Source organism: Lactuca saligna, chromosome 4 (genome assembly GCF_052625555.1).
Source record: "Lactuca saligna cultivar CGN05327 chromosome 4, ASM5262555v1, whole genome shotgun sequence".
Taxonomy (NCBI): Eukaryota; Viridiplantae; Streptophyta; class Magnoliopsida; order Asterales; family Asteraceae; genus Lactuca; species Lactuca saligna.
Window position 1 is genome coordinate 233880961 of NC_136420.1, and position 23922 is coordinate 233904882.

Below are 23922 nucleotides of genomic sequence, written 5' to 3' on the forward strand. Positions count from 1 at the left end.
CAGAAGAGCTCTCACTTATAGCTAGAAAATGAGCGCTCTTTGTTAGTCGATCCACGATTACCCAAATCGTATCGACTCCTCTCGCCGTTCGCGGTAACTTGGTAATGAAATCCATAGAGATTTGTTCCCACTTCCATTCGGGGATCTCTAGCGGTTGCAGCTTACCGTGCGGTCGCTGGTGTTCGGCCTTGACCTGCCGACAGGTCAAGCACCTCTCGACGAACCAAGCGACATCCCTCTTCATACATGGCCACCAGTACTCCTTCTTGAGATCCAAATACATTTTCGTAGCACCAGGATGAATCGAGAATTTCGATCGATGTGCCTCCTCCATCAAAGTAGTGCGCGCACCGCCCACAAACGGCACCCAAATCCGCCCCTGAAAAGTCATAAGCCCTCGACCATCCGCAACAAATCCTGGTACCTGACCCACCACCCGTTCCTTCTTCTGGTGTTCCGACTTTGCAGCCTCCATCTGAGCCCCTCGAATAATGTCCAGAATCGGGGTCAAAACCGTCAACCTCATACAAATGTCCCGGATCGGGGCGCTATCCGCCCTACGGCTCAAAGCGTCGGCAACCACATTAGCCTTGCCCGGGTGGTACAGGATCTCACAATCGTAATCCTTCACCACATCCAACCACCTCCTCTGACGCATATTCAGATTTGGCTGATCCATCAAGTATTTCAAGCTCTTATGGTCCGTGTAAATCGTACACCGAACCCCGTACAAGTAGTGTCGCCAGATTTTGAGGGCAAACACCACCGCCCCCAATTCCAGGTCGTGCGTGGGATATCTCGACTCATGAGGCTTCAACTGCCTCGAAGCGTACGCTATCACATGACCCCTCTGCATAAGCACCGCCCCCAAACCCGATATAGAGGCATCACAATATACCACAAAGTCCTCCATCCCTTCCGGGAGTGCAAGCACTGGAGCCTCGCACAATTTCTGACGAAGCGTCTCAAACGAAGACTGCTGCTCCGGTCCCCATGAAAACGCAACACCCTTCCGGGTCATCCTAGTAAGTGGCACAGCGATCTTGGAGAAATCCTTGATAAATCTGCGGTAATATCCAGCCAAACCCAGAAAACTCCTGATTTCGGTGGGCGATCTCGGCACCTCCCACCTCAACACCGCCTCAATCTTGGCCGGGTCGACCAATATCCCTTTCTGGTTCACAAGATGCCCGAGGAATTGGACCTCTCGCAACCAGAAATCACACTTGGAGAACTTGGCATACAGCCTCTCCGATCTCAAAACCCGAAGAATCTCCCGCAAATGCTCCTCATGCTGGTCCCTAGTCTTCGAATATACCAAGATATCATCGATGAATACGATCACCGACCGATCCAGCATCGGTCGGCACACCCTGTTCATGATATCCATGAATGCAGCCGGGGCGTTGGTGAGCCCAAAAGGCATCACTACAAACTCATAATGCCCATAACGAGTCCTGAAGGCAGTCTTTTGGATATCCTCTTCGCGAACCCTCATCTGATGATATCCCGACCTCAAGTCAATCTTGGAAAACCAAGATGCCCCCTGCAACTGATCGAATAGATCTTTGATCCTAGGTAACGGGTACCGGTTCTTAATCGTCAACTTGTTTAACTCCCGATAATCGATGCACATCCGATGTGAACCATCCTTCTTTTTGACGAACAAAATCGGCGCTCCCCAAGGCGAGCTACTGGGTCGAATGAATCCCTTCCCCAACAGCTCCTGAAGCTGCGAGGATAATTCCAGCATTTCCGGTGGAGCGAGACGGTAGGGCGCCTTGGCGATAGGCGCCGCCCCCGGAACCAAATCGATACGAAACTCCACCTGCCTCTCCGGAGGCACGCCTGGTAACTCCTCGGGGAACACATCCGCAAACTCGCGTACAACCGGAACATCATCAATCGAATTGGGCCTCTCCGCGGTCACACGAGTATCCATCACATAGGCTATGAATCCATCACAGCCCTGCTGCAAACTCTGCCTTGCCCTGGCCACCGAACAAAATGCTGACCCACACCGGGTCCCTTCGCCATAAACCGTGAGCACTCCCCCACTAGGGTCTCTAATCATCACCAGCTGTCTCTCGCAGTCAATGACAGCTCCAAACTTACTCAACCAATCCATGCCCACGATAATGCAAACATCCCCCATAGCTATAGGGACTAAGTCTATAGGAAACTCGACCCCAAAAATCTCGAGTACGCATCCTCGAATCACCTCGGTGGCGTATACTGCTCTCTCGTTTGCTATAGCAACTCGCAGAGGACGACTCATCGTCTCCCGATCGATATCGATGTACTGGCTAAAGGCCAGCGAAACAAAGGACCGACTCGCACCTGAGTCGAACAATACCAAAGCAGGCACATGATTCACAAGAAAAGTACCTACGCATATAGGAATATAAGCATAATGTCTCAGTATAAATGTAAATACGTGAAAGAATACATACCGGCCACTACATCAGGCGCCGCGCGGACCTCTTCCGCAGTCAACTGGAAAGCCCTCCCACGAGCCTTCGGGGCCTCGGTCTTCACTGGCCGAACCTCAGGAACCCTGGCAGCAGGCGAAGATCCCTGGCGAAGCTGGGGGAACTCGGCCTTCCGATGGCCAGTCTGGTTGCAATGGAAGCAAACCATAAATCCCTTGGGGCAATCCCTCGCAATGTGCCCCTCCTTGCCACACTTGTAGCAAGCACCCAATCGACACGCTCCCTCATGACCCTTGCCGCACTTCCCACACGTACGGCTCTTCTGTCCTCCGGATCTCAAATCAGCGGGCTTGGTCCGCTTGGCTGCCGGCTGCGACTGCGTCGGCCGCCGATCCATCCGCTGAGACTCGGCCTCCTCCCTGGCCTGGGTCTCCAACTCGATCTCCCGCTTCCTGGCATTCGCCTGAAGCTCAGCAAAAGTCTGATATGATGAGTTCGATACGAACTCCCTGATGTCTCTCCTCAGCACTCCCAAATACCGGCTCATCCGAGCCTGCTCCGTGGACACCTGCTCGGGGCAGAACATCGCCCTCTCATGAAACTTCCGCGTGATCACTGCAACCGAATCATTACCCTGCTTGAGGGTCAAGAACTCCTGAACCAACCGTTCCCTCTCTACCGGGGGAACATACTCGTCTCTGAACATAGTAGTAAATCTCTCCCAAGTCAAGGCTGAAACCTCCGCGAGAGTGAAGTTTGCCGTCACGAACTTCCACCAATCCTTCGCTCCCAGGCGGAGCTGGTTCAGGGCGAACCGTACCCTCAGATGCTCCGGACATGAACAAGTATAGAAGCATCCCTCAATATCGGCAATCCACCTCATAGCAGCAATCGGATCCTGAGTCCCGTCAAACTCTGGTGGCTTCGTGTTGCTGAACTCCCGGAACAGCAACGAGTCACCCCCCTGTGGCCTGGCAGCAGCCACAGCTGCAGTAGCTGCAGCAGCGGCAGCCTCAGACAACGCGGCATACCGCTCATCAAACGTCTCCATCAGCGTGGTCTTGATAGACCCAAACATTTCCGGAATCTCGGCCCAGATCGCTGCAGCTACCTCCTCATGGATCATCTGACAGAGCTCCTCATCAGTCACCCCACTCGTGCCAGGTCTGTGTCGTGGTCCAACCATGATGTCTCTGAAATAGAACAAAAGAATATCAGAGACCCTATCGGGCAAAATCGCACTCGATAACGCAACCCTGCTCAGTTTTTGATGCTCAGGGGTTCCTACTTGGCTACCTACTGACCCGGTGTCCTTGGCAGTACGGGCCCAATACTGCCAGTTACACCGCGTCGGTATTCACCCAAGTCATCCTCCCCAACCTCGAATCCTGAGCACTCTATTCTTTTCATACTCTTGTTACCCACTCGCTCTCGAGCACCCCAAAGAAGCAAGTTTTCCCTAGACTAAGGCATCACAAAATCAGGCCACTTTAGCCCTAATATGTATACCTAGTCTGCTAGCATGCGTATCATATCATATCATAAATCGTAACACATATAATAAGAGTATTTTGGGGATTTTTACCGTTCGGGCGCTAGCTGACCGTACACACCTTTTCTTCTTCGGTTGTCTCACATTTCAAAATTTAAATTTTGATTATTTAAATTAAATTTTTTTGTAAAAACAATTTTTCTCCAATCCCCGGTTTGAGTCCAGTTACACCCGAAGGTGTACCCGAATCCCTCAAACCAAGGCTCTGATACCAACTTGTAACGTCATAAAATTTCCAACCAAAAATTTTCATTTTTACAACCATTAAGACATGAGTAATTAGTTTAGATTCCAAAATAACGTCGTAGTCTCAAACGATTACATATCAAAAGATAAAATAGTTTCCCCGAGTGTGTGTACGATCACGCTGGTGCCTTCCCACGGTCCTCACTCGTACCTGAAACACATAAACAACAACTGTAAGCATAAAGCTTAGTGAGTTCCCAAAATACAACATATGCACATACGCCTTTCCAGGCCTTGACCTTCCGGTCCATGTGTTCAGGGGACTTCCGTCCCGACTGGGTAAACCTTCCGGTCCTACCCACATCAATCCTTACAGTCCATATGACCACGCCTTCCGGCCCATATCAAACATATCATACATGACACATATAGCAAATAACTTAACACACATAAAGCATATATTCCATATCATATTCGACCTTCCGGTCACATAGTCAAAACCCTTCCGGGTACAGTATAGTGAGAAGACTCACCTCGTATGCCTCGCTAAGTTGCTACCCGTAAATCCTGAAATCACTCGAGCTCGAACCCTCGAGCTGAAATCCTCCTACGATATATATAAATCTATAATTATTACTTGTACCACTAAGGTGGACCATTCAACTCAAGTCAACACCGGTTGACCCGGTCAGCAGTCTTTAGTTAATTTGGACTAGACTCGGCGAGTGCACAATAGTGACTCGGCGAGTCTACGCGTTTTTACCAACTCTCAAGAATTTTCCCTTTGACTCGTCGAGTACTCCCCTGACTCGACGAGTTCCACCTGGGCCTGAATCGCAGGGTCACCGCGACTCAACTCGCCGAGTCTAAGGCCAACTCGGCGAGTCCCATCCTGACTCGGTCCACCTGTCAAAACCTTTCCAACTCTCTGCGACTCACTGAGTCGCTCACAACTCGGTCCAGTCTACACACAAGATGGTCTCAAGGACAATCTTCAAGTGACTCGTCGAGTCTGTTCTTCAGACTCGACGAGTCCATGCCATGCACCAGCTAAAACTGGCTCTTGCGGTCAGATCCGTTCCATAGATACATAGATCTGGCCTTCCCAAGCTTATTTGTCACGTAAAGTCTCAGTCTTGGTTGCCATGCAATGCATACAAGGCTTATTTTGAAGAAACAACCTTCAATATGGTAAGTATAGCTTCTAACTCAAATGAATGGGCATAAAGCTTGTCATAAGGGGTCTCCTGGACCTGCTAAAGTCCAGATCTAGGTTCCATGTCTCCATGGGACCTCTCATACTTCTTATTCATGCCAAGAAAGGCAAGAAGAAACCCTAGATTTGGCCCATCAACACAAAACACGAAGATTGGCTCAGAAAGTTACCTCAAGAAGACCCCCTTGATGAAATGGCAACAGATCTAAGCTCCCCAACACTTCAAGCTTGCTCCTCTCCCTCCTTTCCTTGCACTATCACACAAAATGAAGAACAAGAGGCCTTCAAACACACACACAAGGGCTTACAGACGTATGGAGGCTCTTAGGGTTCAAGGTGGCCGCATATGAGGGCCATAAGGTCCTTTAAATAGAGCTTAGGTCCGGGGAATTAGGGTTTCATTAAATAGCACGGACTCGTCGAGTCCATCCCTTGGACTCGCCGAGTCCGGACGCGAACCCCCGCTATAAACCGCGACCCGACTCGACGAGTTCAACCACTAACTCGCCGAGTCCCCTCACAGAATGCCAAAAATATAAGGAAATGGAGATACCTGGGGATCCGGGCTGTTACAGTTATCCTTACTAGTCCAAGTTAGTGTGTAGGTTACCCACACACGCTCCACCAACGACTTGGTAAAGTATAAAGTGTGAATTTCATGGGTTAGTACCATATTCACATTTTCCTAAAGTAACTAAGATTGAGAATTATAAAACATTTAGTTACGTTATAATAATCATTATACTTTTAATGAAAATTAAAGTCATTATCCTACCCATTCGGCTAACGACCCTCCACCGATCAAGGAAGCGGTGGGTGAGAGTGAACCCATTAAGCTATCATTTTATAGGCAATAACCTTATACCCCCTCATAGATCGGCTTCGTGAATGAGGCCTACTAACGGTAAAACAACTTGATGTTATACATATATATATATATATATATATATATAATTATTAACCATTAATGTTATAATAGTATAAGGGTTGAATTTTAACTTTTAAAACTTTAAGAGTTTGGAATTAAAGTATTCTTAAATGTGCAACTTTACAAATTCCAAAACTTGAGGGTAATTTTTGAAACTATTCAAAACTTTTCATTTCATAACTTATGAGTTAATAGTTCATAAAAGTGAAGACTCTTCATTTTTATGTAACTTGTGTGTTTTAAATGGACATTAAAAGAAAGTGATTTTTGGTTATCCATAACTTGAGGACAAATTATGGATCCGATTAAACACATTGTTGATCAAAAATTAATTATTAAACAATTTAGGAAGTAATTCCTATGATCTAACTATAACTCATAAGAACATGGACATGCATATCAAAACTTCAAGAATCATATGAACACATACAAACATGGAATTTTTATATTTGCCATTGTAAATGGATTAGCATAACCATTACACCATCTAAAACAAGTTTTAAAACACCAAAACAATTTAGGGTAATCTTTCTAGTCCATTTCTAGCTGCAAAAGTCAAAAAATTGCAATCAGAGACTCCTACTCGGCGAGTGCAAGAACCTACTCGTCGAGTAGGATGAAGTTGGTCTTGGACTTGTCGAGTCCCCCCATGGACTCGACGAGTCCACTGTCCAGACAACAAGTTTTTCAGCTCTTTCAACAAGATTTCATCAAATATCAAGAAAACAGGCTTAGGCTTTGATACCATTGATCGGTTTTGAGCATTCTAACACTCCTATGGTGCACATGCAACCCTAGAAACCGTGGATCTATGTTTAACTATGATACATGCAAATTTGATTTTCCAAGGTTCATAACCTATATAGCATGCATGGGGAACTTTTAAACATGAAAGCTAGTAAGAGATATACCTTTTGTTACTGGAATTCCTTTGAGATCCTTGTGAGCCTAGCACCCCAAACGTGATGCCTCAAATGCTTCACACAACACCAAATACACTTAGAATAACTTAGAGATAAATTCAACACACTTAGAAAGCAACTATGCCCTCTTGTTCTTCACTAGTGGTCGATTTTGGTAGCTAACACATCCATTTTATAGTGCGTTACAAGTAGGGTTACAACATGTAAACCCTAAATGACATGACTTTTCATTTTATGGATCCATGGGTTCAAAACCACCATGGAGCATCCATGGAGCATCTCATGGGTTTTAGTCCAACTCAATAAATCATGGACTACAAGCCCACTATTAAAGAAATAGATGTTTACACAATTAGCCCACATATTTAATTAGTCTCCTTTTGATCACAAAATTAATTCTAAATTAATTCTTAATCAATAATAATTAAATAATATTATTAATATATCATAACCTATAATATATTAATAAACCATAAGTGTCCTTTCTCTCATTTTAGTCTACCCAAGTGCATGATGCCATGCAACCCAAATGGACCATGCCAAACCGGGTCAAGTACATACCGGAAATGGTTATGGACTTAGACACCTTATCCAACAAGTAGTGCAACAACATCAACGAAATAAAAAGATGAGAGATCACTAGTATATCTCATAGCATTATAAATATTAAATCTAAATGTTTCACCATCAAATTCCGTTGTTAAATTACCTGCATGCACATCAATCTTTGTCCTAACCATTTTCAAAAATGGTTTTCTCAGAAAGATTAGAGTCCATTCGGAAGAAACCTGTTCCTCTAAATGAATCACATAGAAATCCATCGGGAAAACCAATTAATTCACTTGCACCAAAACATCTACTACAACACCTCTAGGAAAAACACTTGATTTATCTACAAGAGAAATTAAGACAACTATTTCGTTTAAAGGACCAACATTTTGGTGAGTTATATATTGAATAGGGGATTACATTAATGGAAGAACCAAGAGGAAGCATGAGATTACTAAAAGTAACATCCCTTATCTTGCAAGCGATCGTAAAAAATTTGGGGTCTTTGCATTTATGTGGGAGTTTTCTTTGTAAAAACATGGATACATTTTCACTTATTAAAATCTTTTCATTTCTTTTCACTTTTCTTTATTAGTGCAAAGTTCTTTTCAGAATTTTTCATATCTAGAATTTTTCTTGATTGCATCAAGAAAAGTAATGTTTACCTCCACTTTTCGAAGAGTGTCCAAGATCCCTTTCTCTTCCGGATTCTTCTTTAAAGTTGCAAGTTGGGAGGGGAATGGTTATTGAGTGGCTAATGGAGTTACTAAAGTGGTAGTCTTCTTTGGAGCAACAATTTGAGCATCGTTCTTGACAACGGGATCCTTAATGGGAGTGATCTCTATTTCGTTCTCAGGATGTAACTATATCCTCTACTTGTGCTTAAAGGTTTGAGATACTAATTCTTGTCTTTTTGTAATTGTTGGGTGCTAGTGGCAAGAGACTTGACAATGTCTTCAAGATAAATTTCAGAGCTACTAGGTTTGGATTGATGAGGTTGTTAGTGGTGATGTGGAGGGTGTAGTTTGGATTATAATGTTATTGTGGATATTAGTAATGGGGTTCTTGTGGTCGGTAGGAAGGTCTAACCATTGCATTTTGAGGAAATAGTATTGGGTTGTAGCTCATATTGGGATTAGGCTTCTGACTTGAATTATAGGCGTTTTGATAACTGGATGGTTTGTTGTGGTAGCTTTGAAATTCACGCATGGCATTTACATATTTTGTATCTTATTGGAGAATGGGACACATGTTTTTAGGATGTTCAATAATTCCACATACCATCACTTGTGGAGTACCTCACATGGATAACTTTTGAACAACAGATGTAAAATCTTTAAGTTGTGACTTGAGGCTTGATGTCCCCACTTCATTGGATTTTTGAAGAGTGTCCTTCTTCATGTCTTGTTGGGGGCCAAAGTGTTGAGAATTGGTGGCTATGGTGTTGAAGAGTTGTCTTGTTTGTTGAGGATTTTTGCTATAGACATCTCCACAATTAGAAGTATCAACTAGTCTTTTCTCCATTGGTAATAGTCCCTCATAAAAGTTTTGAATAAGGAGTTGTTCTGGTATTTGGTGTTATGGGCAACTAAAACATAAGCTATTAAATCTCTCCCAATAATCATGGAAAGTCTCATTTTGACCTTGGCGGATTCCACAAATCTCATTTCTAATACTTTAAACTCTTGAGTCGGGATAAAACTTATCAAAGAAAGCTCTTGCCATGTCTGTCCATGAGTTGATCGACCTTAGTGGAAGATAAAATAGCCAAAATTTTGTTCTATTGGCCAGTGAGAAGGGGAATGCCCTTAATTTGATTTTGTCATGGGTTGAACATTGTGGCTTCATGCTAGTGCAAATTATGTGGAACTTCTTCAAGTGTTTGTGTAGGTCTTCATTCTCTAGTTCACGATAAGTTGGAAGGTGATGGACTAAGTTTGACTTCAATTCTGAGCGTCCTTCTAGAACGAGATAATTGATACTGGTTGGAGTTTGGTTTATGATGGATGTGTTTTGTTGTATGGGTGGTGTTTCAGGAATCTCTTGGCGAGGGTCGGGGCTAGAATCTGGTTCTACTTCAGTTTTGGTGTCACTAGAGGAATAAGGTTTCAACCTCTGGGTCCACGTTGGGGTTAGAAGTTTGACGATGTTCTATTCTCCTTTCTTTTCCAACACCCCACTTCTTTTTCAATTTATGGATTGTACACTAAAGTACTTGTACATTGAGATTTGGGCATAAAGAAACAAACTGAATAAACCAATCCCCAACAACAACGTCAAAATTCAGTGGTTGTCGAGATCAACAAAAATAAATAATCTTAATATCACACTCAGGGAGTGGAAATCATAGTAAAAAAAAGAGAAGTGAAAGAAAGAAGAGAGAGTAAATAAAGAGAGAGAAGAAAGTGCGACAATTTCTACCCATATTGCGGTCAAAACCGCAGGAAACCGCACCCAGAAGGCATTGTTTGCGGTCCAGATAAGAAGGATGCAGCTTGAAACCACAATCCACTACTTAAAACCTAAAAGTTACTAATCATGAATTCCAGGTGATGTAAACCCCGTTTTAATTTTTCCATTTTGTCCTCTCGTATCCATTTAGATCCAGACAAAAAAAACCGAGGCATGGATCATACGCTTAAAATCTTCAACTCCGATGTCGTCATCGTGAAGTCCCACACATTCCTATACAGTGGCAATTTCGTCAATTCGCTAAAATTGCTTGCTCCATCCTTCCCTTCCACTTGCACAAAAAAGCCATCCACCTCCGCGTCAACAGCACGACGAGGATCCGGCGGCCGCCATTTACAAGCTTCATACTCCGCCGATCTAAACCCCAGCTACTCCTCCAACATGGCACCTCCTACTTCAGATGGTCTCATTGACAGTCGCATCGCCAGAATCACATCCGCCATTCGTGTCATCCCGGACTTTCCGAAGCCAGGTTTGCACCCTACTTCCTAAATGTGTGTGTTTGAGAGAGATCAACTGATGTTGCATCTACAAAGTACGGATTTGGAATTTGCTCTGTATAGACGACACAGGATCGTTGTTAATTGAAGCCTTAATGAGGTTTCTGTGTGTGTAGGGATTTTGTTCCAGGATATAACGACGTTGTTGCTTGATCCGGTGGCGTTTAAGGACACGATCGATCTGTTTGTCGAGAGGTATAAAGACAAGGACATCTCGGTTGTTGCTGGTAATCTTTCTTCTGGCTTGTTATCATGGTCTTCTGTTCATTTTTTTGAATTTGTATTAGTTCTTACTGTGGTAGTTTAAGCTCTTTGTAATATACTAGTTAGTATTTATCTGTATGAAAAGGTAGCTATGGCTTTCTCCTGATTCAGAGTAAAGACAAGATTTGTAAACATTAATCATAAAAACTAGTGGTTATGTACAGGTTTGTGTTCTACAAGTTATCATAACTCTCATATCTATCTATTCCAAACTTTATTTCCAATTTAAATTTTATATCAGAAACCTACAAAAGGTAAAGTTGGTGTTAGATTTTACAAAATCTGTCAGTTTATAATCTGGAACAGAGGTAGTATCGTGTACTTTTCTTTCTCCCCCCTTCTTAACTTGTGTTCCAAATGCACATATTTTTCACAAGAATGGATTGTTCAGCTGTCTTAATGAGAATGCTTAAGTGTCTTAATAAAAGTTCTATGGTGCTGTTTCCTTTTGACTCTTTGGATTATGTAAGCTACATATTGGTGTTTCTTTCTGAATTAATGGAGAGAAACTCATTAGCCTGATTTTGGTTTTATAATAGGTGTTGAAGCAAGAGGTTTCATATTTGGTCCTCCAATTGCATTGGCCATTGGTGCAAAATTTGTCCCAATGAGAAAACCAAACAAATTACCTGGTACACCTTTTCTCCCATTCTTCACCTTACCTATCAATTTCATTTCTTTCTATTACACCATTTATCTTCTTTGAAAAACCCACATAAAGTACACATTGCTATACATAATTTTTTTTTTTTGTTGTTGTTGTTATTATCTCAGGAGCGGTTATATCAGAGGAGTATTCATTGGAGTATGGTACAGACAAAATTGAGATGCATGTTGGAGCTGTACAAGAAGGAGAACGAGCTCTTGTAATTGATGATTTAATTGCAACTGGAGGAACCTTGTGTGCTGCCATCAGTCTACTTGGTAATATTTTTAAAAATTCCCTTTTTTACAAATTCATTACTTTCAATTTCTTTATTTTTTATTTTTAATTCCAGAGCGGGTTGGAGTCAAAGTCGTTGAGTGCGCATGCGTCATTGAATTGCCTGAATTGAAGGTACTGTTTTCGGTTACAGTTACAGTTCCAGTTACAGTAACAGTTACAGTCTGTCACAGACAGTATATACTATTGAAATTACTATAAATTAATATCATATTTTTGTTGATTATAGGGTCGGGAGAGATTAGGAGACAAGCCACTGTATGTGCTCGTGAGTTGAATTTGATCTTTGATTATTTACTAAAAGCTTTGATTGACCAGAGTACTGGTGCTATGATCCTAAGACTCATGGGGAATTTAATATGATTTTATCAATGAGAGTTGTTTTGGTTGATGAAACTTAAATAAAATGTTGATTTAGGCTTTTGATTGTTAAAACAGTTGGACTTATAATTTATATGCGGTATGTTTTTTTTTTTTTGACACATCTATCTGTCTGAAAAGAACCATTACAATGTCTTTTGAACCAATAAAGATGAGATGTAAAAATCTGAATTGGTTCAATGGATCGTTGGTTTAAGGTACTCTTATGAATTTATAAGAGAGATGACTATGGAAAAAAAGAGCAGGGAATTTAGATCATTTCTGAATGAATTAAATCTCTAGAACCCAATATTGTCATTTTGGTGTTTGGTGTTTGGTGTTTGATGGATTTTAAAACATCAAAATTTGTGTTTTAGGCTGTATTTCGTCAGTCACTAGGTGATAAACTAATTTATATTCTTAGTAGTAGTTTTATTTATTTATTTTTATATTTATTTATTTTTTTTTTATTTTTTTATTTTTAATATAAATTAATTAATTTGTTATTTTATTTTATTTTATTTTATTTTATATGTTATCTTTGTTAAGCTAAAAAATAGCTTATAAATTAGTTTTTCTTAAAAAAAAACACTTAAACTAGTTTTTTAGAGTTTTTTTGTACTCTTAAATGTAAATTATAAAAAACATGTTTTTCTAAATATTTTTTTATGTCATTTTATATATTTTATTTAACTTATCAGCTAGCTTTTAGTAACTATCATATTGTATCAAAAAAAGAAAAAAAAACTTTCCACTAACTAGTTTTTTAGCAATCGGCTAGCTAACTATTTTGATCTCGATAAACTTCAATAAGATGACGTTTAGGTGTGCTAGGAGTAGGATTTCGGAGATTAAATCCGAATAAGTATGGGATGGTTGTAACACCTCATTTTTGTTTTACAGTATAGATGACCAGTTACATTTTTGATAGAGGACTATTTAGGATAACTATTCTTGATAAAAGTCATAGTAATCGTAAAAATAAAAATGTTCATATAAAGAACGTCCAAATCTGATTTCATATGAATAAATTATGATTTTTCGAAATTTTAATCAGCAATGTGCGACATAAAAACCGAAATTAAGATTGATTGATTGTTAGGAAAAACAATCTAGACAAGAGATGAAGATCTCATCAATACTTATCCGTCGATATAAAGACAGTCGAGAACAAATATCGTATGAGAGAGTTGTGATTTTTATTAGGGATGTCAAAAAGTCCCGTAGGGCCCTGATCCCGAATGGGGAATATTTGTTTAAAAAATCGGGGACGGGGGCGGGGGCGGGGGCAATGTTAACACCCGTTTTAGTTTCGGGGGCGGGGACGGGGCGGGGGTGAGTAGTCTCGTCCCGAACCCCCAATGGGGACCCCGTTAATATATTATTTATATTAATATATATTAATTATAAAAATATAATAAATAATAGCAATGATTTTGAACTTCCAAAATTCAATTAAATATCATGTTTTTAAGCTTATAGTATAACATTTTTAAGATGTTATAATATTTTTATTTTAAATATATAAACTTATGTTATAAATAACTATTCTTATCCAAAATGGTTTTTTTAGCTCAAAAAATAACTTTTTTTTAGCATAACCAACACCTTTGTTCGCCAAAAAAAAAAATCAACCCAAACGGGGGCGGGGGCGGGGGTAATCCTGGGATTCGGGGGCGGGGGCGGGGGTGGGGGAACAGGAAAATTTCGGGGGTGGGGGCGGGGGATGCAATCCCCGTCCCGTTTGCCCCCATTGACATCCCTAATTTTTATACGGACTTTAATAGTCCAAGCCTAAAAATTTATAGCTCTAAAAATAAAGATAGATTTAGTTGACAGAGTCTAAATGAAAGCTGTAGATCTCGTCGAGAGCTACTCATGAATATAAAGAACTTCGAAAACGGTGATCGTAAGAAGAAGATACAATTTTTTCAAGAAACTCAAAATCCACGTGAGCGTGGGCGTACGTCTACAAGGTGCATGGCGCGAACCGACACTCCACCTAAAAACCGCCACATCTCACCCTCTGAATGAAGCCATGCCAGCGCCCTGACAAGAAGCATGGTGTGCATCTATAGTGTGCGGTGTACCTTCCTACTATAAATAGAGTACTCCGGTTTCCTTCATTTCCTACACCCTCTTCTCTCCAAACTCTCTCATCTCTTACTAAGATCCAACTTTCGGGAGCTTTTCGGGGTTTGGAGCAAACTTCCTCCTAGCAAGGTTAGGAGGCTTCAGCAAGCCCTACTGTTAGAGGTGTGTGGTTTCAAGGTTTTGCCTGCGATTTTCCCGGTTTTCTTTAGAAACACTCTGTACGTTAAACTGCACTTACCATGCTTTAAGTGTAACTTATATTTATATTCATAGTCATTGTTTTGAATGTATAAATAAGATTTATCAGTAATTCTAGTTATAATATTGATTGATCTACTTACGGTAGAGATGTTTAGAATGATCAAGTTGGCTTGGTTGTTGGATTTCAAAAAAGCTATATGCCGAAATAGTCCTGCTTCCCAACTGTCCTGCATGACTGATCATTGTTTGATAGAGCTTTCAGTATTCGTTGGGACTAGTGAAAGATCTATTTTTCATTACCACAATTTCGTAGAGATTAATAAATAATAGTATTATAGGTTAATACTTGTTAGGCGCGTTACCCACCAGTTGGATCGCTAGTAGGATCACTAGATAGCTGTCAATTGTCTGAGTAATTGTCCAAGGGAGTTTTTTCTCAATGTTGTAACACTCTAAAAATTCAAGCCAATTTAAACTTTTCAAAAACATCCCAATTCATTAAGTTATTACAAAAAGGTTTTCAAGAAATTTATTATCAGAGTATTCCCAGAACCATAACATAAAACATAAACATGAGGAGTTGTACGATCATGCCTTCGCCTTGCCACGGTCTCCTGAAGTACCTGAAAAACATTAAACCACAACTGTGTGCCCCTTCTTACCACAGTTGGTACAAGATAGTTCTCGGCAGGGGCCAGGATTGTGATGGTATTTTCACTTGTCACACAGAGGAAGATTACCAGCATATCTACTGGTAGGAGTTGGAGCTGTGGATCCCACAACAGAAGCAGCAGCAACGGGGGTAGTAGCAGCATGGACTGCTACCGTCGACTGTTTCTTGGAAGATCCTTAGGAAGATTGACCCTTCTTCTTCTTCCAAAACTTTCTCTTCTCACCACTCCTTTGAGTCGGCTCAGGAGTGGTAGTGGTTTCCTCAACATTATCGCTATGATCAATCAGGGTTTGGGCTAAAGTCTTGGCACTATCATAGGTATCCGGACGAGCAGCGAAGACATGACCCTTTGTCGGTTGGGTTAACCCCCAAATGAACCTTTCGATCTTTTTGCTTTCAGGAGTGACTAATCCCGAGCAGAGAAGTGAGAGATCATCAAATCGAGAAGTGTATGCAGCAATGTCAGAACCTTTCATCTTCAGGTTCCAGAGCTCGTGCTCTAGATTCTGCATTTCACCACGGGGATAGTACTCGGCTATTAGAAGTTCTTTCATGGCTTCCCAGCCCATGGCGTTGGCTACGGGTAGGGTCAGAGATTTGACTCGGTCATTCCCCCAAGTCAAGGCTTTATCAACGAAGGTACAGGCTGCGAACTTGACCTTATCAGATTCCGCACAGGCACATATTTCGAAGATGGATTTGATTTTCTCGAACCATCGAGATAAGGAAATGACACCTCCAGTGCCATTGAAGGATGTTGGTTTCGCATTCATGAAATCCTTATAGGAACCCTCCTTTCGATGTCCCTGATTAATTTCTTGGTTTTAGGGCTGGGGACCCCTGAGCTACTGGGGTTCATTTGTGACATGGTTGCCACCATTGCAGCAGTCAGAACTGTCTAGAGCGATGCAAGATCAAATGGAGGAGGAGGTGGTGGCGGAGAAGGATTGTTGTTGTTCTTTAAGCTGGGTCTCTTTCTGGGAGGCATCTTGATCTAATAAGATCAAGAAAGAGAAAGGATGGTAAGTCCTCTACATTGAATCGATAGATATGGCAGTTATATGTTCCGAATAAGCGATAAAGCAGGAAAGAGTTATCAAAACAGATAATTTATCGCTAAGAATGATCACAGAACACCACTCGAATGAGGATTTCTATAGGGGATTGGATCGAGAAATACTCCGATAGTATTTCATGATTTGCTTACGACACTGGTTCGATGTTTGGGATATTAGGGTAAGTTTTAGGCATGTCGCACACCACAGTCACTCCCAAGCACATGTTGGCCATGTCTCGTATGAATATATAGTTTGCCAGGCTATATTAACCGTAGACACGACTACATAACTGCCCAGGTTTAACCATAGCATACAACACCCACTTACGTATGTTCTGTTCTACTTGTAGTTACGAATCCCGACGGTTTGGTATACTTGTATACTTTTGAAAATACTTGTAGTTTGAAGATACTTTTAATTCAGAGCACTTAGGCCCTTTAGTGTTTATAGTTTTATACCATGTAAGGTTTGGTATACTTCATTCACTATAAACAAGGTCTTTAATACCAATTTGTCACACCCCGAAAATCGAAGGCGGAAACGTTTCCGGGGTTGACTCCACGTTGAGTATCAAATCCAATGCACATAGTAAGTAAAGTAAAACAACCATTACATTACATAAAGAAAAGTTTTACAGTTGTTTCAAAAGTAAAGTTGTACAGTTGTGATACATAGTATATATATGAACAAAATGAAACGGGTCTTCTGAGTACTCCGTCTTCGGACAAAAAGGATCTTCGGGTACCTGTTCTAACGCTGACCTGAGAACACAAGTGGTTTAAAAATCAGCATAACGCTGGTGAGTTCATAAGCGGTTTTTGTTTGTGAAATGTTCAAGCTTCCTTTCTGTTTCTGAAATGTTACGCACACCAAGAAAATCCCATATTTTCTTAAAAAGGTTTGTTATCGTTTGTCAACATGTAAAGTAAAGTTGTACACTAAAAACATGTTTTGTCTTGAGTAAATGTACAGTTAAGTTATCTGATTTGGTATACTGGTTCTGGTTAGGTACCAATGTATTCCCAGGAAATTCCCGTACATTCCTGATTGTATATTGCCAATTGTGAAAGATGTAAAGTAAAGTTATCTGGTTTGTTACCCTTTCTGGTTATGTAAACGTTTCCCCAGGAAAGTCCCATACTTTCCCGAATGTTGGTTATCACTGTAAAAGATGTATCTGTAAAACGTGGTCATGTTCAATGTTTCCCCAGGAAAGTCCCATACTTTCCTGAATGTTGGTTATCAATGTAAATGATGTATTACGTTATTCATTATTACTATTGAGTAAATCTCTGTTATCCTAATTGCGAGTTCCATAACCATACAATAGACTAGATATGGCAATAAGTAGTCCACATCACCTTATGACTTTCATTACCCTTTAACCATTTCGGTTCGGCTGTAGCTAGCAGCCAGGTGTGGGGTAGTCAGCCCCGTATAGATCTATACACTCAAGTCATGCTCTCTAAATCCCAGAGATTCTGGTTACGGGTGTAGTCCTCCACTCGCGTATCTTCTTGGAGTGTTCGCCGAGGACGTGTCTCCAATCATACACGACTAACAATTCACTAGTAATAATATGATAGTCCTCCACTCGCGTATTTCTGTGGAGTGTTACCGAGGACAAAACGGTACAGATTTTATGTTCAAATGTTCTAATGTCATGCTTTTAACTGATAAAATGTGGAAATCCATTTGTGAAATATATATAAAACATAACAGTTTAAAATCTATTTCGCAAATATATGTTTAAGTGATCTACATGTTCAAACAGTTATCAGTTGTAGCAATCAGTGTTAAAAGCATATAAAATGTGAAACACACACATGAAAACATGTTTTGAGTAGAAGTAATCCCTTGTACTTTGCTTGTGTTCCCCCCTGAAAACAGTGAGAACAGTGAAAAATGGTAGGGGTATGAACTCACCCGATGAGAAAGCGCAACTGTTTCGGACACTAAACATTGGTTCGGGGCTTTTTAACACGCGAGGTTCCTATGTAATATGAAATGGTACCCAAAGGTATCTAATTAGACTTTAAACCACTAATTAGATAGGATAATACACTCCAATGAATTAAAACACCTCAAAACGAGTGTTTGGAGTGACGCGGGTGACATCTTTAGACGTGAAATGATGCGAGGGACTTGGGAAATGAGTTTACTCCTCAAGAGTAAACTCCCTAATGGAGTTTTCGGCCATATACCCTAACACACATGAGTTCACAGCCGTGAACTCATGTTTGGGTAGTGTTGAGTGTTTTATGGCTTGAATGGACATGGGGATTGCTAGAATGGATTTAACAAATGCCTTGGATTAATTTGCATGGACTTAAACACCATTTATGGGAGTTCACGGCTGTAAACATGGAGTTTAAGGCCGTAAACTCCCCCAATCTCAAACCAAAATTAATTTGAGGTGCTTAGGACAATCACATATGATTCTAGTTAATTTTCCAAGGCTTGATATGACTTTCGGGCACCATTTAACACACAATTAGGAGTTTCCGGCCCAGGAGCATGTGCTATGGCCGTTAACTGTCAAATGGAGAGTGTTTGATGTGTTTAAGGTCCCCAAACTATTTTTAGATGGTTCTAGGATTTATTCCAAGGCTATTGGTGAAGTTACAAGGCATTCTAACATGTTTAAGTGAGTTTACTCCCCATGTTTGAGGTGTTTACAGCCCAAGCACATACCTTGGACGTAAAATGAAGGAATGGAATACTTTATATAGTGTCTAATTTTTGGACACGGTGGAATTCTACCCGATACCGGCGTCAGGTGGGGCTTTTGGTCGTACCCGATTAAGTTGTTGTAATCCGATATGGTAAATTCTAAAAATGTTGTGATTACTAGAATGGGGTGTTAGAATGATTTCTAAATCCATTAGGTCACCCATTAAGTCATATTAGATACATACAAATTAACGACTTAATTACATAACGAAATCGGAATCGGATTTGAAAACGACGATTAGTTGATCGAATTGAATTACGAAAAGAGTTACAAGTAATGATACGAAACTTTCGGGTTGTTACAGGTATGTTCGCCTATGGCATAAAGTAGGACCCGACTCAACCCAAACCCAGTCAAACAACCATGTGCACATAAACATACAATCATATACCAATTCACATCCAATTAAACCGATATAGTAGATCACATAACATAACATACTCTAAACAGAATACCGACCTAACCGGTCACTAGCATAGCATCATCCTATATACCAGGATACCGACCTTAACCAAGTCTCTAACATATACCATCCTAACTACCAGGATGCAAACATAGCAAAGCAACAACATAACAACAATACCCGGATTACAATCTGATAAATGGCCGGCCTTGGTGCCTTAGACCCTGTTGATATAGTGAGGATAACTCACCTTGCAACTACTGATTGAAAAGATAAGATCACGCTGCTCCAACCTCCAACACGAACTCCACCCCTGATAATGCCAAAAGACTGAACCCAATAAATACCAAAAATTACCAAAATGCCCTTAGAAGTCAACTGGTCAACTCTTGGCAAAGTCAAAGTCTCAGTCAAATTCAAACTTCATGACTGACCCTACTCGCTGAGTCAGCCCGCTGACTCGCCGAGTCCCTCAACTCTGAAAAGTCTCATCTCAACTTACTGAGTCATCCCTTGACTCACCAATTCTTAGCTTAACTAGGAAAGGCTAGGACCTCAAGACCAGACTCGCCGAGTCCAAGAATAGACTCGCTGAGTCCAAGGCTATCTTCAGCTAACTCGCCGAGTTGTTCTTCCAACTCGTCGAGTTCCTGCCCACCTTCATGCAACTCGCCGAGTACACCCTTGTGACTCGCCGAGTACCCCTAGATCTTAATCCATACAGAATCTTTCCAGGCCATGCAGATGATCTAAAACATAGATCTACCCTTCTACCACCCATCCATCACGTAAAGTGGCAAACTTTACGTGAATCCAAAGAGATCTAAGCATATAGCACTCTAGAGTTAGGGTTTGGGACAAGATGGCTTCACCAATCATTAACTGTAATGCACTCTAGACCTTCTCCATTCCAGATTTGAGGTAGCAACCCCAGATCTAACCTCCAAACTCGAAATATCACAAGCTATTCTTTCCAAATACCCCAAAATGATGAATCTAGATGAATAACAACCCAAGCAACGAAATAATACCTCAAAAGGAAGCTCCAACAGAATAGAAATCTGAATCCTAGCAAAGCCCCTTGCTCCAAGCCTCCTAACTCTCCAAAATCTCTTCCAAAATGTCTTCTCCAAGGTTCAAATGCTCTCAAATTACTCACAAACGTGCATTAGGGTTTTCTGGACTTTAAGAGAGGGTAAAGAGGCTAGGGAGAGGGTTTTATGTTCATTATATAGGGCTCAACCCCCGGGATTAGGTGTAGCACCTGGTTTCTGGTATGTAAATCTTAATTGAGTATTTTCCTTTTTAAGCCTTCGACTCGGCGAGTCATAGGTCCGACTCGCCGAGTAGGGACGGGATCCCGGGACGCGTTTAAGTTGGCGACTCGGCGAGTCCATATCCTGGACTCGGCGAGTCACCGCTGTTGGATGAAACCCTAAGTTTCTGGGGTTTGCACCCTATTTAATCCCCCTTTCCGCCCCAGGCCAGCCCCCATTCACCCCCTAGAGCTCCCAAACCTCGTTTAAGCTTGTTCTTTGAAGAGTTGAGGCAATTGTTCTATGTTCTTGAAGGTTTTGAAGAAAAAGGGAAGTAGATCCAGAAGAAGGGAAGCCATCCAAGCACCATTGTGTTCTCTCAGCAGTTCCTTTGAGGTATATCCCATATTCCCCATGTTTCTATGCTTAAGGCTTCATTTAAGACATTCTTGGCTCATTTCCAAGCTTGTATGTGCATGATAATTCGAAATAAGTTGATTGGTCTCTAGATCCAAGCATAGTTGAGCTCCAGGAGCTCAGATCCACTACCTTTATGAGCCCATATTGCATATGAACCTTAGATCTACTCTTTTGGGGCATTTTTAACCCTAAAAACCCCATAGATGGATATCTACACGTAAAGTTGGAAACTTTACGTGTTATTCATGCTCTAGGAGCCCAGATCTACGAATGACATGGATTGGATTCGAGCAAAATCTCATTTTTAGCTCTTGCATGGAGCGGACTCGGCGAGTCGCTCATCTGACTCGGCAAGTCCAGTCGCGAGTCTCCGGGTTTGTCCCCCTTTTTGTTATGTCGAGTCGTGTTGTGAGTCCAGGAGGGACTCGGTGAGTTGGAAGCCAAAACTCACCCATAGTGGAACTCGGCGAGTCAATGCCCAAACTAGGCGAGTTCAAGGAAATCTCCTTAGAGCAAGATCAGACTCGGCGAGTTGTTCATACAACTCGGCGAGTCACAATATAACTTGTTCATCGGATGAAGATGAACTCGACGAGTTGTTCATACAACTCGGCGACTGGGATGAAGGACTTGAACATCAGTTTGGAAGGAGAACTCGTCGAGTAGACGCCTAACTCGACGAGTAAAAAGATAATTCAGGTCAGTCGTTTGGACATGGACTCAGCGAGTTGGCGAGCCAACTCGATGAGTCGGGTCAACTGGAAGTTGACTCTGACTTTGACTTAGGGCATGATTAGGGGTAAAATGGTCATTTTATCCAATGGTCAGTTAGCAGTTTTTGACTAAGTGATTGGTGGGAATACAGTCGGAGGATTTCCGGATCAGCAGCAGCAGTCAGACTATTCCCACGAGGATCAGCAACTACTCCGAGGTGAGTTACCTTCCAGTAGCGGTGGGTCTAAGGCCACAATCCCGACCCACCAGTAGGAGATGTATGATTAGATGATTGTCTCTGTGATATTCATCTAGGGTTGCTACAACCTATGTTATGTTTATGTGGTTGTATGATATGTGATATATGTGCTATGTGGTAGTAGTAGGGGGGTGAAATAGTCCCCGATACCCGGTCGAGAGTATCGAAGGGGGGCCAACACCCATATATGCTAGGCGGTATCCGATCGAGAGGACCGAAGGGGAGGCCAGCACCCAGATATGTTAGGCAGTATCCGGTCGAGAGGACCGAAGGGTAGGTCGGGCACCCAGATATGCCTGACAATTTATGTATGTTATGTGATTGTATGGTTTGTGGTACAATGGGGGAACTCACTAAGCTTTGTGCTTACAGTTTACAGTTTTGGTTTCAAGTACCTCTTCATCGAAGGGGAAGGAGTTGGCTCGGTAGCGGCACATCATGCACACACATTGGGTTTCGTATTTATTAGATTTCCTTGGGATTTATACTATGATGTTTCGATTGGCTGTATGACTTGACTTTTGAACATGGGTAATTGGTCAAACAATGTTTTTATCTATTAACATTTTCTAAAGTAATGTTTTAAAAACGAAATTTTTGGACGTAAAAATTGGGTCGTTACATTAGGGTTTTCTCCATACAGCACCAACTCGCCGAGTCAACCCATGAGACCAGCCGAGTTGGTCACTTAACACGCGACCAGCATCGCGACCCTACTCGCCGAGTCCACCCATGGACTTGCTGAGTTTCCCTTTCACATTTACACTTTGAACCGTGAACTTGCACTCCTGAACTCGGGATATTACAATTCTCCCCCACTTAAATTAGGCTTCATCCTCGAAGCCTGCGGCAACACAACTCCAGAACTACTCTCGCAATGCACCTCCTGGCATTAACCAGACCAGGTTCCTCAAACATTACCATCGAAACCCGAAACCCAACTCTTCCCCTGCGGTGTCCTGACCACCACTTCAAACCGGCTACTGGATTCATCCTCTGATAACCACACTTATCAACCGAGTACCACTCCATGGTACTTCACTCGTTCCAGATCACAACAATCACTTGACTCCTACGAGCTAGATATAACCTTGAACCACCGGAATCCCGATCTGAGTCCAACTTTATCCACTCCATGCTGACAGGATGACACATCCCTCAGTCTCAAAGCAACTCCCATGAGTTCTCCTTCGCAATTTCATACCCACACTGGACTTGCTCTAGCATCCTCGGGTTGGGAAAAACCGATACACTGATGACACCTCCAAACATCCCCCAGGATGAATTTCCACTACATACATAATTCCTTGACCAAAATCAAACTGGAAATCGAAGATTCCATCCCTGCATCCCTTTCGAGCCCCTTGGCCCTATACCCACGGAATTCCTTCCGCGACCTCAGCAGACATCCAACCCGGATGTGATTCCATCCCACCGGTGCAAACACACTGCTCAACAACCATGATTGGAACACCTCAATCATACCTCCACGCTACTACTTTCACTTCCGCGAACTTACACTCCCTCTCGGAACTACATACCTTTACCTTTCCTTATCCAAGGAAATCTACTTGGCCGCCTTGTCACGACGACGAGTGCCACAGTGGTCGTCCAACGCTACACCATTCCTTAATAGCATAACCGCCATCTCATGCACCACACATACTCTGAATCTGCTCGCAAGGACTCTTGAGTCCAGGCACTTCCCTCCACTAATTCTGATCAATATCCGGGGACAGACCTTCTGATGTTATCACATCGCAACATACTCATCCCATCTCCTCA

General features: G+C 41.9%; 1 protein-coding gene across 1 annotated transcript; it reads left to right on the top strand.

Annotated features, from left to right (window-relative positions):
• Positions 1 to 10395: 10395 nt before the first annotated feature.
• LOC145043399 (adenine phosphoribosyltransferase 1-like) lies at positions 10396 to 12447 on the top strand. Its single transcript, XM_078992036.1, has 6 exons — positions 10396 to 10730; positions 10875 to 10985; positions 11562 to 11654; positions 11797 to 11946; positions 12021 to 12079; positions 12195 to 12447. Exons 1-6 carry the CDS (start codon positions 10412 to 10414, stop codon positions 12240 to 12242), a joined length of 780 nt encoding a protein of 259 aa, XP_078848162.1. The 5' UTR covers positions 10396 to 10411; the 3' UTR covers positions 12243 to 12447.
• The last annotated feature ends 11475 nt before the right edge of the window (positions 12448 to 23922 follow it).